This window comes from Xenopus laevis, chromosome 5L (genome assembly GCF_017654675.1).
Source record: "Xenopus laevis strain J_2021 chromosome 5L, Xenopus_laevis_v10.1, whole genome shotgun sequence".
Lineage (NCBI taxonomy): Eukaryota > Metazoa > Chordata > Amphibia > Anura > Pipidae > Xenopus > Xenopus laevis.
Window position 1 is genome coordinate 104,710,589 of NC_054379.1, and position 23,296 is coordinate 104,733,884.

At 39.3% G+C, this 23,296-nt stretch overlaps 1 protein-coding gene across 2 annotated transcripts in view; it reads right to left on the reverse strand.

The window, feature by feature from the left end:
- The window catches only part of fam131a.L (family with sequence similarity 131 member A L homeolog), a 37,961-nt gene extending 32,300 nt beyond the window's left edge, over positions 1 to 5,661 (reverse strand). For both annotated transcript variants that reach the window (XM_041563207.1, XM_041563206.1), the window contains exon 1: positions 4,985 to 5,661. In XM_041563207.1, coding sequence (XP_041419141.1) covers positions 4,985 to 5,048 — 64 coding nt within the window. In that variant the 5' untranslated portion in view covers positions 5,049 to 5,661. The remainder of the gene's footprint in view (positions 1 to 4,984) is intronic.
- Positions 5,662 to 23,296: the final 17,635 nt, after the last annotated feature.

Consider the following 23,296-nt stretch of genomic DNA (forward strand, 5'->3'; position numbering starts at 1 on the left):
CAGTCTTGCAACATCAAAAAGGTATTACCAAAAAAGATTAGCCCTGCTGATGTCAGGATCAGTCAGGCATAACCCCCAGATGAGGATCAGTCCATGCTTTTAAGTGACTTTCCAGACTTAGGCAAGTACTGTACCATTGTTACAGGGAAACAAGCAGAACTGAACAACGTAGGGACACATAAAAGCTGTTAAATGGCTAGAAAAAGCAAATCAGTCAGTGTCTTTTGAGGGATAGCTGCCAGAACACCAGTCGTACCAGGAATATATGCTCAGTCTGACTCTCTATGTTCTTAAGTGGTTTTAGTTTTCTTTTAGTAAGGGAATTTGCTACATAATAACCAGCACTTCTTATAATTGTCATGTATGCATATATGTATTGATTTATAATGCACTACTTGTGCATGCAGGGCTGTACAGGGATGAAGTGAATGACAAGTACTGTATGCTGAGCAGGCTAATTTCACTAATGTGCGGAGCCTTCGCAGCAATGCCATTTTTTGAAGAGGTTGCACCAAGCATCAAAATGCAAAACATATTTATAAATATTTAGAAACTTATTAATAACCATAAATATTATAAAAAAAAGGTTTCTCTTTAATGTAATTGCTATCTGAACTGAAATTCTCTACTCACATAGCCTCATCACTCTATAGCTCCTTACTTTTCATAATTGACTTATAGTTCATTTAAATAATAAAAGCAAAGGTTAGGTTTATTTCACTGGATATCAGTAGTCAATTTAGCTGCCCAGAGTATTTTAACTACATTATTTTATACATGCTCTGTTATAGAAAGCACAGACTATAATAAAAAAAAAATTGTTTATAAGGAAAGAATAGAATACCTAGTGCACTGCATCAGGACTGCTATTGAGGTGTGGTGGTGGGGGGGGGACTAGCAGGAGTTTTGTCAGGTTCCCAGACTGCTGCAAAGGGGCATTTGAATGAATCAGGAGGATTTGGGCGAGTTTGATGGATCAGGAATGTGGGCAGATGGGCTTATGTGGGCCCCACGAGTCCTTATGGTAACCCTGCACTGTATAAATGGAACATAGAGGCATACGTGGCACAATTGTATTGTAATATTAATGATTTCTACTGGAACAATAGTAACTGAATGTCTCAGCAATGTCTTTGCATCAGAGAAAATGTGCAGGTGGATAAATCTTCCACCAGTTCCAATTACTATGCCGCAGACCATTATGACAACTAAATCCAACTATTCATTGCACAACAATAAGCAAAGAGTAAAAAATCACTTATATTAGATACATTTGATACACAGACTGGATTTCCTTTACTGTAAAACAGAACATTTCAATCCTAACTGCTACTCTGCATTTCTGTGAGCTCTGGATTTCCCAGCAGGTTTTGTTGTGGGAACTCTGTAGAACTGGAAGCCGTTGAGGCTACCTTTCCCCATACCTGCATTGCAATGCAGTAAAATCTTAAAAAAAAACAAAAAAACCTGTAGTGATATTTCACAAACTGGTACACAATTTGTATTAGCTTGTCAATTTATGTTTGTTTTTTGCATTAGTATATCTATTAAAGTTGACTTCTATGATCCTTAGTGTGAAAAATCAACAGCATAATTGAATACAATTATCATTCTTATCAACACTTTATCAAAACAAAATATAGTTTAATATTTAGAAAAATGTTAAAACCCATTGTGTCTGACTGTATGTTATTAATAATTAAAGGTACGGAATGTTGTTATTCATATAGCCCAGAATATAATTGGCTCCTTATACAACTGGTCCGAGTGTTTGTTGTTGATGACATATAACATCTGTAAAACACTATGAAACTTCTAAGCCTATATAAATAAAGGATAATAACTGTTCCAAGTCTAAACATAAAACTCACTCAATAAAAGTTTATATTTTAAAGGGCTGCAAGCTTTGCGCCAATGTTTTACATGTTCACAATCTCGTTTTCTATTTTTACAAACTGCTAATTATATGCATTTTCCCATTCTGAGTCCCTGTCCTATACAGCTTGCATTGCATTTTTTTTAGTGCCTATTTCATTGCCAGAGACTGGGAGATTGATAAAAAACACAGATTAGAGAAACAAGTGACTATGTAAAAGAAAAAAAAATTATCTGATAAATGTATTCATATTTAAATGCCATGCTGTTACTGTTTTTAAAACAGGCATTAACATTGTGCATAGTGTATTGTCTTTTTTGTACACTGCTCTAAATGTGAATCACTCTTTCTAACAAACAGAATACTCACTACAAGCAAGGTGGAATAACAGCAACCCTTCCACCTTTCACCTCGGAAAGAAAGGGCCCATCACAATGAGGCCCCAGGGCTGTAATAGAAAAGATCAGTACAGAAAAGCGAGCGACAAAAGATGTAGAGTCCCTGTTACCACTGCAAATGCTGCTGTGACTCCAATGACAGATTTTTTTGTCCAATGACAGAAGACAGGAGAGAGGTGTGTGTGTGTGAGTGTGTGGGTGACTGTGTTTATGTGTGTGTGTGTGTGTGTGTGCCTCTGGCAGTGTGTCACTGAGTATGTGCTTATGTCACTTTCAGTGTTATTTGTTGTATGTGTCACTGCATGTTAAAATCAAACTGATCTCAACCTTTCCCCCTACAGAATAATGCAGAGCATTCATTCCACCACTATCAGAGCAGGGCATTAACCCCACTGTGTTAGAGGCCACATAGCAATAACATTATTCTATGAAGACCAGCATCCCATTAGCCCAACCACTGCAATAGCTTGCACAGCATTAACCCACGCATGCCAAAAATTGCATCACTGCTATAGTTTGCAGAGCATCAGTCCAGCCACAGCCAACAGCATCCTATCATGTCTATGAGGATTACACCTAACCCTACAACATTCAAACAGCATTTTAAAAGCATTATTATGTGCAAAAGCCTGCTTATTCGTGTTCACAATGCATTCAGATAACTTGTTTCTCTATTATCAATGTCTGTTGCACATTTGCCCCATACTGTTAGGAGATTTTTTTTTCTATGTGTCAAAATATGCAGTGGACTAACCCTTATTAACATCTGCAGAACACATGATGTACAACTGCAGAACACAGGCTCTACAAACAGAGACTGCGACCTGGCAGACTGATAGAGACATGCATGCAGCATTCATCTGGAATGCTAGAGTTCACACAGTGTAAAACCAGCCTTGCAGAACAAGTAGAACTTAAAACACCTAAAAACTGGAATTTTGATATGGTTGTTTATGTAAGCAAATAACTTTACTGGCTTTTATAACCTCCTTTAACCCAAAATTACCTAAATTTAGGTAACAAAAACCAAAATTTGTCAGAACCGCAAACAGTGCATAAAACCAGTAAAGCCATTGTCCTGTACAGCATAAAAGAAATAAAAACCTAAAGTTCCAGGAACAGAAGAGAATAAAATCAGTTGTAGCAGAGCCAATACAGTATTGTTCTAGCTCTGCCATAGAAGGGTTGTACCAGTACTGCCAAATCCTGCAAAACCCTAGTACTGTACAAACAGACCATTATACCAGGTAGGTAATCACCGACCACAGCATCATCGCAGCCCTATCAATGTCCCCGTCCCATCAGAACAAGGAGCTGTCCCAATCCAAAGAAAAACAACGAAGACCTATCCATTCCCAGATAATAATAATGTAAGCTACATTTACATGTTTCAAGCAGACTCTTCCTCATATGAAAAAGAGCCTGTATATGAAACACTATTTACCTAGTTCTGGTTGATCCTTTCTTCCCAGATATAATTTTATTGATTTGGCATTTACACCTATGGCAGGGTGTGAGTTGGTGATGTGCGGGTCAGGAAAAAATCAGCCCATACCCACTCCTAACCTGTAAAATCTTAATCCACACCCAACCCTAACCTGAAAAATGTTACCATTGTACAACCCACACCCAACCCTTACCAGTATCTTCCAACTCCATACTTCGGGAACAGAGAAGGAGTGTACTTCCCCAGTATGACCCACTCCCAACTCCAACCCGCAATGGTCAACTCAAACCCAGCCGACCTGCAAGTCCTGTTGGTTTTGTGTCAACCCACACATCACTAGTGTGAGAAAAGAGACAATAAACCTTTACTTCTAAATGTAATTAACTTTCCAGTTTTTAGAAGGAGATCCTCTTTTGGGCAATGACACTTGGGCTGTGATTCCTAGTGTTTTGGTTAATGCCATGAGTGCTCCCACTGGGTCCAGGCAAATACAATTCATGAAAATGGAGGGGCATTTCTAAGAGTTATGGCACCAGCCTACAAAGGCAAAGCTGAACATCAAATGGGTGGCATAACAGTGGGATTGCCCCCTGTGCAATTGCCCTTAATATGAGAAAGAGAAATCATTGGCATATTGATTACTCATATAATTGTCATTTGCATAGTATAAATGTGTGAACACCTTCATCTTTGATTTCAGAGGGCACCCCCCAAACACAGAGTATTACCCTACTTGTACCAGAGGCAGCAGAGTATTGCCTATCATAGTCAGCAGAGTACTACTTACTTTTTCTAGATCCTGCAGAATATTGCTTTAGTCTAACTCATAAGTATTTGAACCCCTATTGGTATCAAAGTTGGAAGCATGTTACCCCAGTCTAGCAAAGACAGTGCAGAAATAAAGTGTATAAAGCGAGTTAGAGCTAGAAGCACAATGTTATCCCCCCTGTTGTACAGCAGCCAGCAGAGCTAGAGGCCAATCAGCAGAGAATTAGCCCAGGTCCCCCCACAGCCAACAGAGCCACCCCAAGCTCAGGAGACAGAGCAAAAGGACATAGTAGCAAAGCAACCGTCATTGATCACTAGCCAGCACAACATCAGCCACAACTGCCAAAGCCATAAACAAACGGAGAAGCAGTAGAGCCCAGGGAGCATTCCATGCACAGCGCCGACACACTGGTACCTGACAACTGGAGCTGGTACCAGTGCCGATACACACACATATATCTATTTATACACAAACATATATACACACACACGTACATAAAGGAGTACTCTGCACAAATCTCCTCCTCTCAGCGGTCCCGCTGCTCCCGATACAGCCCATATTAACGGTGCCCAGTCCGGACGCACATGATCTCGATTGGCGCAGGTGAGAGTCCACAGAGGCGCTGGCGGGCCCGGGGTCGGGGAGAAGGAGGTCGGCAGGCGGAGTGTTGTATGAGGTGCTGCTCAGTTGCTTCCCGAGTGTAAGTCGGCTCTATTCCTGCAGGCGGTGAGGGGCTGAGGAAAGCGGCTGCAGCTCTTCGGGGTTCGAATGAGTAGGAAGGGGCTGCTGCAGAGTATTAGGGGGCTTCTCTGTGCATGAGGCAAAGCAATGCTAAATAATGACTATGGCGTAAATGTTAGCGGAGGAGCTAAGTGTTGCGGCTCCGCTCCCTTATCCCTCCTCGCGTTTCTTCCCCAGAGCTGCAGCTGCTGTTGAGCGGAGAGACCGTGACGTCACCCCCTCCTTCCTGACTACAGCAGCTTCAGCAACACCCTGCCGACACTGCCACCGCTGCTGCTGCTACTGCTACTGCTACTGCTGCTGCTACTGCTACTGCTACTGCTGCTGCTACTTCTGCCTTATTGTACCGGAGGAGGGGCAGGAAAGCGAGAGAGAAGGAGATAGAGAGCGAGAGAAGGAGCGATAAGTGAGAGGAGAAGTGGGCGGGGCAGCCAAGGAGAAGCGTAGAACAGCTGCAAATGGTGGGGGGTAGAGAGGGCGATGGTGAAGGAGTAAGCAAGGTAACGCATCCAGCGGGAGGGGTCCCCGCACTCACAAACCGCGGTTTGCCGCCACTGAATCGTTTCACACACAACAGCCTGGTCATTATCAGTTTCAGGGGGAGCATCAGCCGCACAGTCACAAGTCGCAGCCGCTCAGTCCTGCGTATGTCTGATTTCCCTACGAGTCTTTATAGGGGTCGGCTGAAGGAATCTGTATGTATGTTTACTAAAGATCTCTGGTGAAGCTTTCCAGGGAAAACTTGTTCATTGCAATATGTTACAGATGGAAGCCTTGTGAGGTGTGGTGGGTGCTGTATCCTACAGAGGAGCACATAGCAACAGTTGCAGGGACAAGGCAACACTCAATGAGATGCTCTCACACAGACATACAGACACACAGAGTGTGGCACAGCAACAGGCCATGCCCCAAACCTCAAGCTCACACACATAAATATTATATTCCAGCAGCTCTGGCCATTTCCATCACTGTGTCTCATGCAGGGAGTGCTGGTCTAGGGTTGCCACCTGGCTGGTATTTTACAGGCCTGGCCGGTAAAAATATTACTTGATGCCAATGTTATTTATAGGGAAAAACCATAAAAATATAGGGAAGTTGGTATTTTTTTTCCAGAAAAGGTGGCAACCCTAGCTGTGTAAGGCCTGGGTGCTAGAAGATCTATGTGCAAGAAGCACTACCCACACTGACAATCAGACCAAGGAACCCCTTCAGTGCAATGCTTAGTACAGTCTCTTTCTCCTCTTTAACCCCCAAACTGACATTCTTTTATCAATTAGCTGTGGAAAGGTGAGCAAATGCTAAGGCCTCACATACACTGGCGTTTTTATAAATCACCTATTGACATGAATGGAGTACATTGTAACTGGACTGGAGGGGCATCTGTAACATTGTGCTGGCGTCTGATGCACTCCGTAGCATGGCATAGATTTGCTTGCATGTTATAAATTCCACTATGAGCATCATCTCTTTACCTAAAAAAAACCCCCAAAAAACAGCCTGTTCCTTCTCTGTGCAGATCTCATGTATACTCTTCTAGCATCACATCAAGCAGCAGATTAAATTCAAAGCCCTTAAAGGGATCCTGTCATCAGAAAAAAAAGTTTTTTCAAAACGCATCAGTTAATAGTGCTACTTCAGCAAAATTCTGCACTGAAATCCATTTCTCAAAAGAGCAAACAGATTTTTTTATATTCAATTTTGAAATCTGACATGGGGCTAGACATTTTGTCAATTTCCCAGCTGCCCCATGTCATGTGACTTGTGCCTGTACTTCAGGAGAGAAATGCTTTCTGGCAGGCTGCTGTTTTTCCTTTTCAATGTAACTGAATGTGTCTCAGTGAGACATGGGTTTTTACTATTGAGTGTTGTTCTTAGATCTACCAGGCGGCTGTTATCTTGTGTTAGGGAGCTGCTATCTGGTTACCTTCCCATTGTTCTTTTGTTTGGCTGCTGGGGGGGGGGGGAAAGGGAGGGGGTGATATCACTCCAACTTGCAGTACAGCAGTAAAGAGTGATTGAAGTTTATCAGAGCACAAGTCACATGACTTGGGGCAGCTGGGAAATTGACAAAATGTCTAGCCCCATGTCAGATTTCAAAATTGAATATAAAAAAATCTGTTTGCTCTTTTGAGAAATAGATTTCAGTGCAGAATTCTGCTGGAGCAGCACTATTAACTGATTCATTTTGAAAAAAACATGTTTTCACATGACAGTATCCCTTTAAACTGTGAAATCCCTGCACTCAAACACTCCAACATATATTTATCCTATCTCTTTCCATATGTTCCAACCTTAATCCATTATTTAGCTAACTCTTCCCTCAAATTAACAAAATAACCTGATTTACAAGTACAGGATTTTTCATGCATAAGGAAAAAGTGGGGTATTTCTTATTGTCACTTGCTAATAATAACCATTTCATAGCCCCTGCCTCTGAGATAATGCACCAATATATCTCCATCTATATAAACAACCATATCACCCCCTTTTATGCTATTTTTTTTCCAGGACAAGATATTTTAGAAAATCCAACCTTCCACTTGTATTTAAATTAAAGGTATTGTTTGCTTTTAAATTAAGATTTGCCGTGGGAGAGTTATACTCTGAGACAATTTGCAATTGGTTGGCTTTTGAGTTATTTCGCTTTTGATTCAGCAGCTCTCAGAATATCAGTCGCTATCTGGTTGCTATTACCATAGCAACCAGACACTGATTTGAATAAAAGACTGGAATATAATTAGGAGACACCTAAATAGAAAACTGAGTAATAAAAAGTTTATTAATACAAAGGAATTCAACTCCTTCAAGAGATATATGCCCAGACTCAACAGAAATTTAAGGAGCATCACTAAGAATTTAATACAAAGACGAAAAAGAAAAGAAACCTTGTTTGTGACTGTATAAAACTTCTTACTCTCTATGCCTTATATAGGATTTCCCAGATATATGCTTCTCACAGTTATAGTTACCACTTGATGTATCCACGTAGAATGTAACCTTATCCACTGTGTAAACTAAATTGAAACACTGTTAATAATCTCAAGGATACCAGGGTTCTTTAGATGTCAAGGTTAGTGAACCCTGGTTTAAAGCTGGCAAGAGAGAGAAGTAGAAGGCAAATTATTAAAAAAAAATGTAACAAAGAAAAAATTAAGGCCAACTGAAAAGTATCTTAGAATTAGCCATTTTATAACATACTCTAAGTGAACTTAAAGGTGGAACTTTAAGACTGTAGAATAAATGTATAGTTTATTGGATGTACCCTTTTCTATTTACATATATGACTGAGTGTTGTCATGCTAGGTTCTTAGCCTAAGCAATATATGAAAACCATAGGGCCTTCTTTATGACCTGGGAGTTCCTGTTATTGTAGTCTGTCTGATCATTTGCAACAGTGTGGAAGACCCCACTCTGATATACAGATATAAAGGTCCGCATGCAAGGAATGTTCTGTGCACATATGCAAGAGAAAGTCATAAATTAGCAATACCGAAAATAGTCAGCTTTTAGAGTCCTCACATAGCACCCAAATCAATAGCCTGAAGCCTACTTAATGCAAATGTATAGATTGTGAACCATACTATTGTAGTACCTGCCGTTTACCACAATCAATAAGAGCAATCTCTTGGGAGGTCAGACCTACAAAAAGTATTTTTACATCAGACTAACCATATTTCTGCCGTGCATACTCTAGTAATCTGTTAGAGGTCAATTTGTGTGTTTTTTTCTAATTGCAGTATGCTTTTGTAGATGTTGAGGAAAGCCCTTTTTCATTTTGAGCCCATGGTAACACTGAACTTGGGGAATACCTTGAAGTAATTAAAAGTTTTGTATCAGGATTGGTTTGGTTAAAAAAAACCTTAGGGTAAGGTCACACCTGGAGATTCGGGGAGATTTAGCTGTCAAGCTACTAATCGCCTCTTCTTTGGGGCGACTAATCTCCCCGAACGGCTTAATGAAAAAATGCCTGTGGCATGGCACTTCATTTTCCGAAGTCGCCCGAAGTTGCCTCACAAGGAAACTTCGGGCGACTTCAGAAAATGAAGGGTTGCGAGTGCCATGCCGCAGGCATTATAGCAAGCGTAAGACAGGGGGAAGCCATTCGGGGAGATTAGTCACCCCAAAGAAGAGGCGATTAGTCGCCGGGCGACTAAATCACCCCGAATCTCCAGGTATGACCTTACCCTTAGGGGAGAAATGTAAATTAAAGACATTTGGCAGGTAGTGGTCAAGGCCTTAGACATTTATTATTCATATTTTAACTAGGCTTAACCACTTGCATATTATTTTGTGTACTTTATATACACATTCCAATTGATTTTTCCATATTTTCTTGTGATTTACAGCTGTAGAATGCTTTCACTGTATTATTCACAAGGAATGCACAGAATCCAAGTTTTGGCTGGACTTCAACCAAATACCAAAGTTGTTTTTTTTTTGTTTTTGCAAGATTCAGTCAGCAGGCTGCTGAACATTCGGCCCCAAACAAATCCAAATCCTTAATGGCATGTGAATGGAAAACACTGGAGAGCTGAAGTCAATACACTTTTGTGTGTGGGGTCTGCTTCCTCTATAGTTGCGCCACTGGGTCCCACCAATAAATGCAGCATAATACTATTATACATTCGCCCTTGTTTTATATTTTCCTGGATCATATGCCATTTTTTATGTCCCCTGAAAAACATAAAATGGGGGTCATATTGTAAACAGATTAGTGATTAGATTAAGATCAGCAGTCCAAAAATCATGGATAGGATGTATGCATATTATTTATATCTGTGTATTGTCAGAATTGCACATTTGACCAATATTGATATGCATACCTTTGTCTTCTTTCTGTGGTTCCACCATCTTTATTTTAAAAAGTACAATGGTTTTAGTAATGACATTATCACATCTGGTTAGTGTTAACCCATTTGTTCCAGTCAGGCACATACACACAGCATTCCTGTGATTATGGATCTAGGGCAGGTAGTGGTAAGGAAGTTATTGCATGGGTGGTCATGATTGGGATAATGTTACAAAAACAGCACTCTCAGCCCCACATGACTCTGGGTATAGCGACAAGGGGTTAAATGTTCAGTCCCTCATCCACTCTACACACGGTTTATGTCAGATGCCTGAAAATATACCAACACCCAGAAAGATCACTTGTTTCCACCATCTATCCTCAAAGGGGAACTCCACTATAACATAACTTAAGCTTTTTGAAAAGTAAACATAATTTCAAGCAACTTTGCAATATACATCATTTAAAAAATAGGCAGACTTTTCATGATTTTTAATGATTTCTGACAGTTCACTAAGCCTATCCCCCCCTTCTTTTCTGCCGATCTGTCTGACTACTTTGCTGAGCTGGCTGACTTCTGTTACTTTGTATCAACAGGCAGCTGTCCTTAGCCTGCATCCTCCAAACCCCACAATTCCATGTACACATAATTTCAATAAGGGAAGGAACATCATAGTGCAATGCATTGTGGGCTATGTAGTTCCTGCATGCTGATTGTAAGCTGTGGAGTAGTTGTTACAATTTGTAACATCAGTGTTTAGTCCCTCCTTCCCTGCCAGGATTTCATGATGCAGAAAGAGAAGAACTGTTAACAGCTGGATTTCAGCATAGAAAATGGCAAGTATTCATACTTTTTGAATAAACAGGTAACTGTGTTGGACATCATAGGGGTTTCTGTGTTATGTGGGCCTCTATCAAATTTTGGTCTGGAAGCCTAAATTCCCCTTTAATTAATAGGTGGATAGAGACCTAATTGGTTATTTTCCTGCCCTCTACATGTCATATTTTACTTTCACGCCAAAGGGTTAACTTGCATCAATCACTCTCTGCTAGCAGTGGACCAGTTAATTAGCATGTCAATATATAACTTTCCTTTTCCACTAATGCAAGGACAAGATAACGAATACAATGTTTATATTTAAAATTACAAAATAGAGAGTGCATCTATATACACAAATATATTACAAGGAGACATACAAGAATAAATATGGAATTGCAAACAGTAAGTAAAATTAAAGGGAATAAAAACTGAGAAACCCCAAACATACCGATTTAGATTTTTTTGTTGTGTCCTCTTGAGGCAAGAGTTGGAAAACTAGGCACATACTCCCAAAGGAAATGAGAACCTCAAAGTATGAGCTGCAATGGTTAGGTTTTTCCCTCACTCCCATTACTGTATGCATGCGGTAGGTATTCCCAGAAACACAATTTATGACCTCCTGTAGATGGTTGTCCGTTCCAGGCCTGTTTCTGCAATATAATATTGGTAATTACGAGTACCCAATATTATTATGAAAATATGACCCTGCTGTTTTCTCTCTCCTCATAAGCAATGTGATTTATGAGGGGTGAACCCTTTATCAGAGAGGATATGGATCCTTTCCTATACTCCATCTATTTTCATAACTGCCCCCTCCACCACCACCACTAGCTTCACAGCTCTTTTCATTTGTTCAACTGTTCCAAAGAAACACACTGCTATACCTTCCCTGCCCAAATGGTGTGACTAAGCTAGATAAGAGGTGTCACCTTTACACAGCCCCCCTGCTGGAGAGTCTAATCAAAGGTCACAAACTAGCAGATCTTTCCCTGATATGCCCACCTTGATGGGCGATATCACACTGATCTGAGGACCAAATGATCAGATCATAACAAAGGTATACAGGTCATATATAACCCAAAAGAGGTGCCTTTATTCAAACGCAAAAAAGATCTTTCACAACTATTAGTTGAGGTCTGACAAAGTCAGAGCAACAAACAAATTTTTTTTACAGGAAAGGAAAAAGTATGCACATCAATATTGGTCAAATGTGCAATTCTGACAATACACAGATATAAATAATATGGATACATCCTATCCACGATTTTTGGACTGCTGATCTTAATCTAATCACTAATCTGTTTACAATATGACCCCCATTTTATGTTTTTCAGGGGACTATAAAAAATGGCATAAGATCCAGGAAAATATAAAACAAGAGGGGAATGTATTATAGTATTATGCTGCATTTATTGAACGCCGACGTACGTTTCGCTAAACAGCTTTGTCAAGGCGAAAGCTGTTTAGCGAAACGTACGTCGGCGTTCTCAGTAATCCTCTTTTGCTCAAATTGAATCCTTTTGTAAATTCGGTCTATAACTAATAGTCTGGTTGGGTTTTTTTCAACGGAAGTGGGGGCAAGATTTTTTTGGGTCAAACCCTCTACTACTCTATACAACCTCTTATAATCTTCTTTCCATTCTAAGGGGCCGACGGTTTGTGGCTTTTTAGGGTTACTTAGCCTCTTTTAAAACATCTAGGGCAAGTTAAATACCAAGGCCACAGCCCCGGTTACCCTGTCCTGCCTTATCTTTGTGGTGTCCCAGGCTCTAGAAAAAAATCAGGTAGCTAGTTTACGGGACAACTCCACCATCTATTGTTTCTAATTTCTACTATCTAATTTTTTGGATTGTGACTACATTTTTTAACCCACTACCATGTTTGGTCATTTTTAACTACTTTTTAATTCAACTAATTAATTTTTTGGGCCTAATACTCTAAATTATTGCACTGCACTTTACTTAAATAATGAATTTTTCTATTTATGGATGAATTTAAGGAGTAATATTATCTCACAAATGAATTTAATTAGTTAGATTTTTCAATCTTAAAGTATTCAGGAAAAGTTAATGTGGTTATAATGGCACTGGCACTTTAAAATCTCTTTTTTTAGTATAATTTCTTATGAATTATTGGTGTTAAATAAGTAGGGTGCATCACCTATTAGAATTTTCCTGTCAACCTTAGAATCATAACTATTGGTGGGGTTTCTTTTTCCTTTCCTGTAAAAAAAGGTATACAGGTCAACACGGGCAAAGACCACATCAAAGAGCTGATGTGGTCATTGCCCTGATGAGAGTTTTAAACCTGTCTGAACAATATCTGGCTGATTTTCTCTTTATCTTATCAAGGGCCAGGATCAGGACTATTAGAAATCAGAACTCTTTAACAGACTGTCTGTACATGGCATAAGCAGTGAAACCTTGGATTGCTTCAGTGCAGTTGAGTAGCGGCTGGTAAAGGATAAAAGTGATTTTAGAAGGATCTATATCAAAGCTCTTTCGGGAAATAATGTAGCCCAGATGAGATGACATTTCTCAAGCTGTGCATACAAATAGTTAAAGGGACACAAACAAGGAAAGTGTTTTAAAGTAATTAAAATGTAATGTACCGTTTCCCTGCACTAGTACAACTGATGTGTTTGTTTTAGAAAGACTACAATAGTTTATATAATCAAGTTGCTGTGCAGCCATGGGGCAGTCATTCAAAGCACAGGTTACATAGCAGATAACAGATAGATGCACTCTGTGGAATCCCATTGTGCTCTATTACACATCTTATCTGTTATCTGCTAAGTAACCTGTGCCTTTTCTCTTTTTGAGCTTGAATGCCTGTCCCCATGGCTACACAGCAGCCTTTTTATATAAACTACTGTATAGTAGTCTTTCTAAAGCAAACACATAATTTTTACCAATGCAGGGCAACAGTACAAGATATTTTAATTACTTTAAAAAGCTTTTATTTTTGGTGGTATTGTTCCTTTAAGCACGAGAGATCTTCCCATACATGGAGATGGTGAATAGCCAAGTCTTTGGAGAAGATCACAGTATTATACAAATATAGAACAACCCAGAATGCACCTATAGATGTTACTGTAAACCTCCAGAAAAAACAAGGCATTTCATAAGCTAAAAGGCAAGCGCGACAATTCATAATATCCATCCCTGATGTTAAATGTATGTTTATGGTCATCTTCTATTTATCACCCTCTCGGGTTCTTATGAAACAGCTTGAATGTCAAGACCAGATTTTTGAAAATTCTCACCCCTTTTAATTCATCCAGGGCTCAGATATAAGGGGAAAAATATAACAATTCTTCAATGTCATCTTCTCAGTGCATCTCAAAACATGGCTGTAGAACACCAAATAAGGGCCAAATAAAACCACAAACAAGTTTCAAGAAATAAGAATGTATCGGTATGGCATTGGATCAGGTGAGATTCACATACACAGGAGCATTGAAAATCTTCTGAAACATATCATGGAAGGAGATGACATTATTAATAAGATGAACATACTTTTCCCAGAAGGCCCAGATTAAGGACCCATTATGCAGAATTAAGGAAACTTACCTTAACACGGCACTAGTTGATGAACCCCCTGCAAGCTTGATGATATTGACTGTAGTATAGAAAATGTGTAGAACTGAATATACAAGTAGAACTATGTCAATAGATAGATTTACATGCATATCTTCCTGAAACTCCATATTGCCAGCTGCACACATACAGTATATCCGAGCCCCTGCCCACAGTACCCCTAGGTAGTTACATGCTTACATCTTTATATCTAGTCTACTATATACAGTGTATCTCTTTATTGCCACAAAGTACAGACAATGGCTTCAGTTTACTGAAATTCATAAATATTTGTAGTTACATGTTACTGTAAGCTTTGACAGTTCCATTTATAGTTGAATTGAATAAACACTTCTATTCTTTATCCCAAAGTGCATAACCATACATGTATCTATGTTACCGCTTACAACTTTAGTTCAGTGTGAAAATAACCCATTTATTCTTTATTTAGTCCTTTTGCCAGTTTTCTGTTTGGAGTCATATGTTTCCTCCTAAGACTTGTTTCTGCTTTATTTGCAGTAATCTGCTATGGGGAACTGCATCAAAGGTCTTTGAAATGCCGAAATATATTGCATCAACTACATTTAAATGGACAATTCCCTGCTTACTTCATCACTGTAATGTATTAGATTAGTTTGACATGGCCTGTCCTGAAAAAAAAACCCTGATGGCTGTTTGTCATCACTGTATTGTCCATGATGAACTCTTGCCTAGAGGGGAAAATGTGGTATTATGGTTTATATTCTAAAATATTGTATTATTAACATATGTACTATGTGCAAGGAGTCTGTATAAGTTTTCTTTGGATACTAAATTTTCCTCCCACACTCCTAAAACATACATAATTGTCTCCAAATATATGTAATAAGAACCTTAGATTGTAAGCTCTACTGGGGTATGGAATGAGTGGTTTGTGGGTCACAAAATTCCCGACTCTAACCTGCCCCTCCCAATCCGCACCCGGCTTGGCCCGCGATTCCTCCTCTATTTATAGATCCGCCCCCCCACAGTGATGTCATGAAAGGGATGGGGCAAGTCTATACATTTAGAGGCCAGTATATTGGCTTGCATGCAGAAACATAGGGCATTGCGGTATCAATACGTTATCATACGGAACTGCATTACCACCACAATGCTGCAACATGACCAATGATGGATCTTTAAGAAGATTACCCACTCCAATGTTAGCAAATTATCATCTCATTTGAAACCACCATTTCTGACTTAAAAAGTTGAGAAATTACTTGTAACCATATGAGTGAATGTTGGACTGGCATCAGTAAAGGATATGTTTTTGTAAGTTAAGGTATGATATACATGTTTATAAAGGAGAGAAATTGGGTCAGTCACATATGTATTAAAAAAAATGGTAGAACGTTAAATTGGGTTTTCTGTAGAAATGGTGTAAACAACGAAAAAAACCTTCAAATGTGGGAACACACATTTACAGGGGAGAACAGGTTTTTAAGGAAAATGAGGCAAAATTATTATGTAACATACTCAAAAACATAGGCAAACAGGTTGGTTGTGGTCTGTTAACATGTTAACCACAACCTAGAATACAAGTTTTTGCAGTGATCTGCTGGAGTTCTCGGGAACTAGGGGTAGGCAGAGTAGGCACATGTCTAGGGCGCAAAGCTGGGGGAGGGGCATTAGGTACATGCCTACCCTACCTGCTACCCCTAGTCCACTCCCCTCTCTGCTCTGTACTAATACATAGTTCTGTCAACGGAATCGATCCGCGCAGGCATTCAAGCATCTACTCGAGTTTATTCGCGCATGTGCACGAGCGTCCAATGGATGCATGAAACATCATAACCCTGCCCACAATTTTACACAACCCCACCCCTCTCTGGCCCTGCCCCCAACCCTCTACATCACCAGTCGGTAGGAACTAAAAGGTGGTAACTTTAGCTGTATAGGTTTCTATGGCAAAAATTTATGACAATCTATAAGCCTTCCAACTGAAGCCCAGATCACACTGAGCATGTGTCAAGGTCATGCAAAAATGTTTAACAAGTTACAAGATGATGACCCCCTGCGCCCAACTTTGCCGCTAATTTGTTTAATTAGGCTTCTGGTGCAGTAAATTCATGTTTATGTTTAGTATGCAAAATTCAGCATTTCTAGCATTATTCTATTTTAGACTTTAGTTCTCTTTTAACACTGACCCATGTGCCATTTCTCTTACATAGAATATGTGGCAAAACATTGCATTCCAATTATTCTGCTATTCCAATTATTCTGCTAATCCTTAGTTAACAATGCATCCATTTTCTTTTAGTTCTATCAGGTAATAAATATTCACTGAAATAATATAGCAGGAAATCACAACACCTTGTGGATAATCCCAGAATTGCACACCATAACATCAACAGGGAAAAAGCAGAAGTTTTCATGTTAGTCTGTTGTGTGGGTATTTGCTTTAGCTTGCAACAAGGTTTCAGATAGTAGAACATTGCCATCACTGTCAAAATTCTGTAGTCTCTGGCCTACCCAGAAAAAAAGCAGCATTTGGGTTTGTTTTTTTTAACAATTTGCTGCTTAGAGCCATGCATAGTAGAAAGTGGCTCAAAGGAGGTTAAGCACCAGTAAAAGAAGGATCTATTCATGATAAGGCTAGTAAAATTATAAAAATCCTTGCTTAAGCTGGACATGAGGCAAGACTCTGATGAGAGCTGTCCATTTGTAGGACGGTTTGACCATTATTGCTCCCAGCTGATTTTCATTTAATTTCATTTGTAAAAGAACAGATAACTGACCCATGGTAAAAATGCAATGCATTGCATTCACGTCTGGTGTGAAATAGCCTGGCTTGTATTTTCTATACAGAGAGGGGGGGGGGTGTGTGTGTGTGTGTGGCCCACCCAAAAAACCTTGAGACCGGGAGCCCACTCAAAGTATTATTTTCTTCCTTTCCTTGCTCAACCTCTATTTTCCTAGTCTCTTTTCTTTACATACTATAACCTATTATTGCATCTATTTAGCCTCTTTATTCTCATAGAAATAGCTAATGGTCATGAAATAGGCCAAATGTTTAGAAGCAGGAGGGCCCACTGACACCTTGGCCCACCGGGAGTTTTCCTGGTATCCGGTGGGCCAGTCCGACACCAAAAATGGTGTAAAATCCAGCAAAATGTAAAATCAGGGAAATGTATTGTGCAGCAGCATAATATATAGATGGAGCCACAAATCAACAATGTAAAAGTAGGGAAAACTTAAAATCAGGGGCTGTAAAATTGAGGTTCCACTGTATAGCTTTTAGGGGACGACCCTTGGTGCTAAATTAAATGGCAGTGTTGCGGGAGAGGTTCCTCTCTAATCATAATCAGTGCATACGCATTCTGTACTTTCCATGTACTGATCGCCAATGACTATGGGGTTAGGCCCAGTGCAGAGGGCTGTACCAGACCTAAATACAGCAGAATAAGCCATTACCCTAACTGCAGTGTATATTTTTATCTTTGCACTCAGCATTTATAAATCTACTCAATCTATAGAAAACAATGTGCATTTTTTGGAATTCCGATGGTGACCGTGCAGAAACATTTTTTGTAAATGGTTTTTAACTATTATCAATCCAGGGTTTACTATTTAGGGTGATAGAATTCTCCCCTTAGTAACATTGACTAAAGCTATTCTTTTACAAAGAAAAAAAACCAAAACAAAAACCAATGCAACATAGGATAATAGTTAATACAAGTGTGTATATGATCTGCTATGAAATCACAGGCAGAACTTACAGAGTGGGTTCAGGATCGCTTTTATACACCCACAATCCGAGGTATAGGTTTTGCACCCAGGGGGTTTCCTTCTCCTTTAAAGCTATTAACTTTTTTAATTCTAGGGATGCACCGAATCCACTATTTTGGATCCGGCAGAACCCCCTAATCCTTTGCGAAAGATTCGGCCAAATACCGAACCCGAATACTAATTTGCATATGCATTTGCATATGCAAATTAGGAATAGGAAGGGGAAAACATTTTTCACTTCCTTGTTTTGAGACATATAGTCATGCGTTTTCCCTCCCCACCCTAATTTGCATATGCAAATTAGGATTCGGTACGGGCAGGAAGAAGGATTTGGCCGAATCCTGCTGAAAAAGGCAGAATCCTGGATTGCGTGCATCCCTATTTAATTCTATAAATTATGACAAGACACACACGGAGTATTAACAGCAAACCCATTTGCACTCATATTTACACTGGGTACTTCGCAAATGGGTGCAATTCCTCAAAAACTCCTTTCGATTTGTAACGCTGCTAAACACTTAATTCACATACAACTTATTGAGGTATCAAACCAAAGATCACCAAGCCTGGTGAGCATTTACCTGATTAACTCCTCCCCTGAATTAGCAGGCAGAAGGAAAGAGGAAAAAATTCTGTTTGCTACTAGCAGTAAAAGAAAAAACCCCTTGTTAAAAAGTGCCCCTTATAAATTATATCCCAGACAAAATAAATGCACTAGGTGTGTATCCACCAGCTTACCCCACACACAGAGAAAAGAAAAAAGTTGTTTACAGTTGTAACACATTTGCATGTATTCTGTCCTTGCACCCAGCACCCCAGCAAATACCAACAATTTTAGATTTTTAATGCTGCACAACACTAAATTCACATGCAACACTCGCTGACGCTGTGCAAACAGTACTTGCCTCGTGTGATTATTTCAATAAGCAGGAGCAAATACAGGGGTGGTGCCCATCCAGTTCATAGCAATGTTCTTTATTGCATACAAATAGAAGTGTTCTTGAAATAAGTCTTATGTCTAGCAGAGATGAGAAAGCTATAACTACTTTATGTAGCTTTTTCCCCAGTCCTTCTGTATATGGTTACTTTTTGTGAACACTAATATTCCTTCCAAAAGTTGTTTTGGCATATATCACAGCTTCTAAAAATAAAACATTTGATGATCATCATAATACTGGGATCCTGTTCTCAGCCTCAAAACAATAGGCCCGTTAATCTGATGTCAGTGATAGGAAAGCTTTTACTCACCTGGAGTATGCAGTGCAGTTTTGGGCTCCAGTCCTTAAAGAGCATATTAATTAGCTGGAGAGAGTGCAGAGACTTGCAACTAAACTGGTTAAGGGAAGATTTTAATTATGAGGATAGATGGTCAGGGTTGGCATCATTTTCTGTGGAAAAAAGATGCTTGTGAGGGGACATGATTACACTTTACAAGTACATTAGAGGGCATTATAGACAGATAGCACTGGACTTTTTTTCCCATAAAAAAGATCAATGAACCAGAGGCCACCCCTTTAGATTAAAACAGTGATCCCCAACCAGTGGCCCGCGAGCAACATAATGCTCACCAAGCCCTTGGATGTTGCTCCCAGTGGCCTCAAAGCAGGTGCTTAATTTTTAATTCCTCCAGAACTTTCATTTGAAGTAATGTAGGTTTTTCTTCATGGTAAGGTCAGTGAGGTTGTGGAATGCCCTGTTGGATGATGTTGATGGCAGATTCAATTAAAGGAAAGCTATACACCCAAAATTAATATTTAAGCAACAGATACTTTATATCATATTAAGTGGCATATGAAAGAATCTTACCAAACTGGAATATATATTTAAGTAAAAACTGCCCTTTTACATCTCTTGCCTTGAGCCACCATTTCATGATATCGTCTGTGTGCTGCCTCAGAGATCACCTGACCAGAAATACTACAACTCTAACAGGAAGAAGTGTGGAAGCAAAAGACACAACTCTGTCTGTTAATTGGCTCATGTGATCTAACATGTATGGTTTATGTGGTATGTTTGTGTGCACAGTGAATCCTATGATCCCAGGGGGCGGCCCTTATTTTTTAAAAAGCCAATTTTCTATTTATGATTACCCAATGGCACATATTACTGAAAAACTACATTATTATGAAAATGGTTTATTTACATGAAGCAGGGTTTTACATATGAGCCGTTTTATGCAATATATTTTTAGAGAGACCTACATTGTTTGGGGGGTATAGTTTCCTTTAATGCCTTTAAACAGGGACCTGGATGATTTCTTGGACAAGCTTAACATGGTGATACTAAAATCTACAATTAGCAATACAGTTAGGTCCATAAATATTTGGACAGAGACGACCTTTTTCTATAATGAAAAATCGGCAGCAGTATGGCACTCGTGGCGCTTCTCTTTCCGAAGTCGCCCAAAGTTGCCTCACGAGGAAACTTTGGGTCGACTTCGGAGAACGAAGCCATACCACTGCCGATTTTTCATTATAGCTGTCGGGAAGGTAGTTCGGGGAGATTTATGCCACGAAATAGAGGCGATTTGACGCCGGGGTGACTAACTCCCCATGTGCCCTTAGCCTAATAGCATGTTGTATCTCCTTTTACACATTATGGGGGTTATTTATTATTCAGATTTTTGTATGGTACTTTTAAAGCGGAAAAACTATTTTTTAGAGGAAAAAAACCTTAACTTTTTTGTAATTTACTAAACCCCAATGGTGTTAAGTCAGAATAAAAAAGTACTCCCACTCAGTCGTAGGTTTCAGCAACAGATCCGGAAAAGTCACAGTTACAGTGACAAATACAAAAGAAGTTGCGGTATTTGGGCATCAAATCAAAAAAGTCATGGTATTCGGATTCTTTCAAGTTTTTTTTTTTTTACGTTTTTTTCCCCCGCACATGAAATTTTCAGGAAAATTTATTGATGGGGGGTGGTGGGAATCCATGCAGATTTGGTCAGAATAGTTTTCAAAAAATTGTGAGAACTTTTCGGATTTTGATAAATAACCCCCTGAATGTGTATAGCTTGCAGGGTATATTGGCAGGGATAATTTTGTAGAAATAAAATGGAACAACAGATATCCCAGTGCACTAACTGCCGCTTGCAGGCAAAGGGTTAATAGTGATGTTTTAGAAATCCATCTGTAACGTTGCTGGACTACATTTCCCACAATGCTCTAACCCTTAATATGTGTGTGTGTGTGCTTGACATTGTCATTGACTATTAAATTGGCCAATAAAAACACTGCCTATATCATCTGTGTCAAGGGACAGGCCAAGCTGACCAACCACCCTAGGCAAACTGGCAGTCACCTCGCGGGGGGCCGTGTTGACAGGGGGGAGGGGAATAGACAATGGCAATGTGGAGTGAACATGGACTGGGGTAGGCAACAGACTGGCAACGGGGAGTGAATATGGACCAAGAGTAGGCAAAGGACCCTATTGCTGCATCCTAAGCAGGTACCTTTTCTGCTTACCCCTAGTTCTGGCCTTGTCTACTAATGCAGATATGTGAAAATTTTGTGAGATCTATTATACCCTGAGGCTGCTAAAAGTCAGAATCCAAAATACTCAAACCTGTGGAGGTCAGGTAGATGCACTTTTTAAAATTGGAAGATATTGTGATCTACTCTGGGTTTCATACAGTAATCTGAATAATTTATGATTTTCGGGTGATCATCCAAAAAAATTCAGGATTTCAAGAGTCAAATTTTGAAAATTTTGTAGGATTTAAATTTTTCCCAAGAGTCTTTTTCCACATTTTATTTCTAGCTATTTTATTGATAAATAAGGTAGAATCATGGATGGGAGTTTGGTCAAATTAGTTTTAATTAAAAATGAGAAAATATTGAGTTTTAGCAAACCCCCATTGCCTAGCAAATCATGAGGACAAGTCAGGAAGTTTTCAACTGTATTTCCTACTTTGATTTGGGAACAGTATTCTCTGCTTGATTGTAAGAAGATAAAAGCCCCATTGCCTTCTACTGCAAATTGGCAGGTTTTATGTGGCTTATTTTCTATTTTACACCTTTTATTTGTGAATCGCATAACTTTCAAATAGCATCTTGCCATGGTTATCCTTAAAGTTCCAATGCACAACTAATTAGCCCCACCAGAGTTTACACTGCAGAATTAGATTTAGTTGTACGGGAGGCTTGACTGTGACAGGCTGCAATAGTTCGCTTTACAGGACCCTCGATAGGGTTACACTCTAGTACCAGTTCCGCTCTTTGTTTTGATCTATACCCGATATTTAAAGGTTAAGTAAACCTTTACTACTACGTGGTAGTGAGACTGGTCAGAAACTGACCCAGCAGGTGACGCTGTTGTAACAAAATTCACTCATATTAACAGAACATGTATCCCTTTAATATCTTGGAATAAAAAGAAAATAAATTGCAAAAGTTCTTAGAATGCCACTCTAATCAATTTTATATTCACTTATATTAAAGGTTTACTTATCCTTTAAGCGGACTTAGATTTTTACTATTGAGTGCTTTTGTTCTCATAACTACCACCATGGGGCATAGGAGAATTTTTAGCAATGCAGGTTACAGGGAGCTGTAATTTTGTTAAAGGAACAATAACACCAAAAAAATTTAAAGGTAGTTAGACAATAGAAAGTATTGTAGCCCTGAAAGTAAAACTGGCAGGATACACAGTAGATATCGGATAAGGTCTGAAGAATCCCATTGTATACTACAGAATGTATCCGCATCCTGTGCCTTTTCCCCTTTTCAGCTTTGCATGGCTGCCCCTCATGGCTACACAGCAGCTTGTTTATATAAACTGTAGTTGTCTTTCTGAAACACACAAGTTGTACTAGTGCAGAATAACCATAAATTAGATTAATTTACTGTCCCTTTAAAGAAACTGTAACATCAAAAAATTCAAGTGTTTTATGTAATAATAATCAAATGCAGTGTTGCCCTGCACTTGTAAAACGGATGTGTTTGCTTCAGGAACACTACTATTGTTTATATAAATAAGCGGTTGTGTAGCAATGGGGCAGCCATATCGGTTATCCACTATTTAACCTGTGCCCATCTACACAGCAGATTGTTTATATGAGCTATAGCAGTGTTTATAAAGCAAACAAAACAGTTTTTCCAGTGCAGGGCAACATTACATGATATTT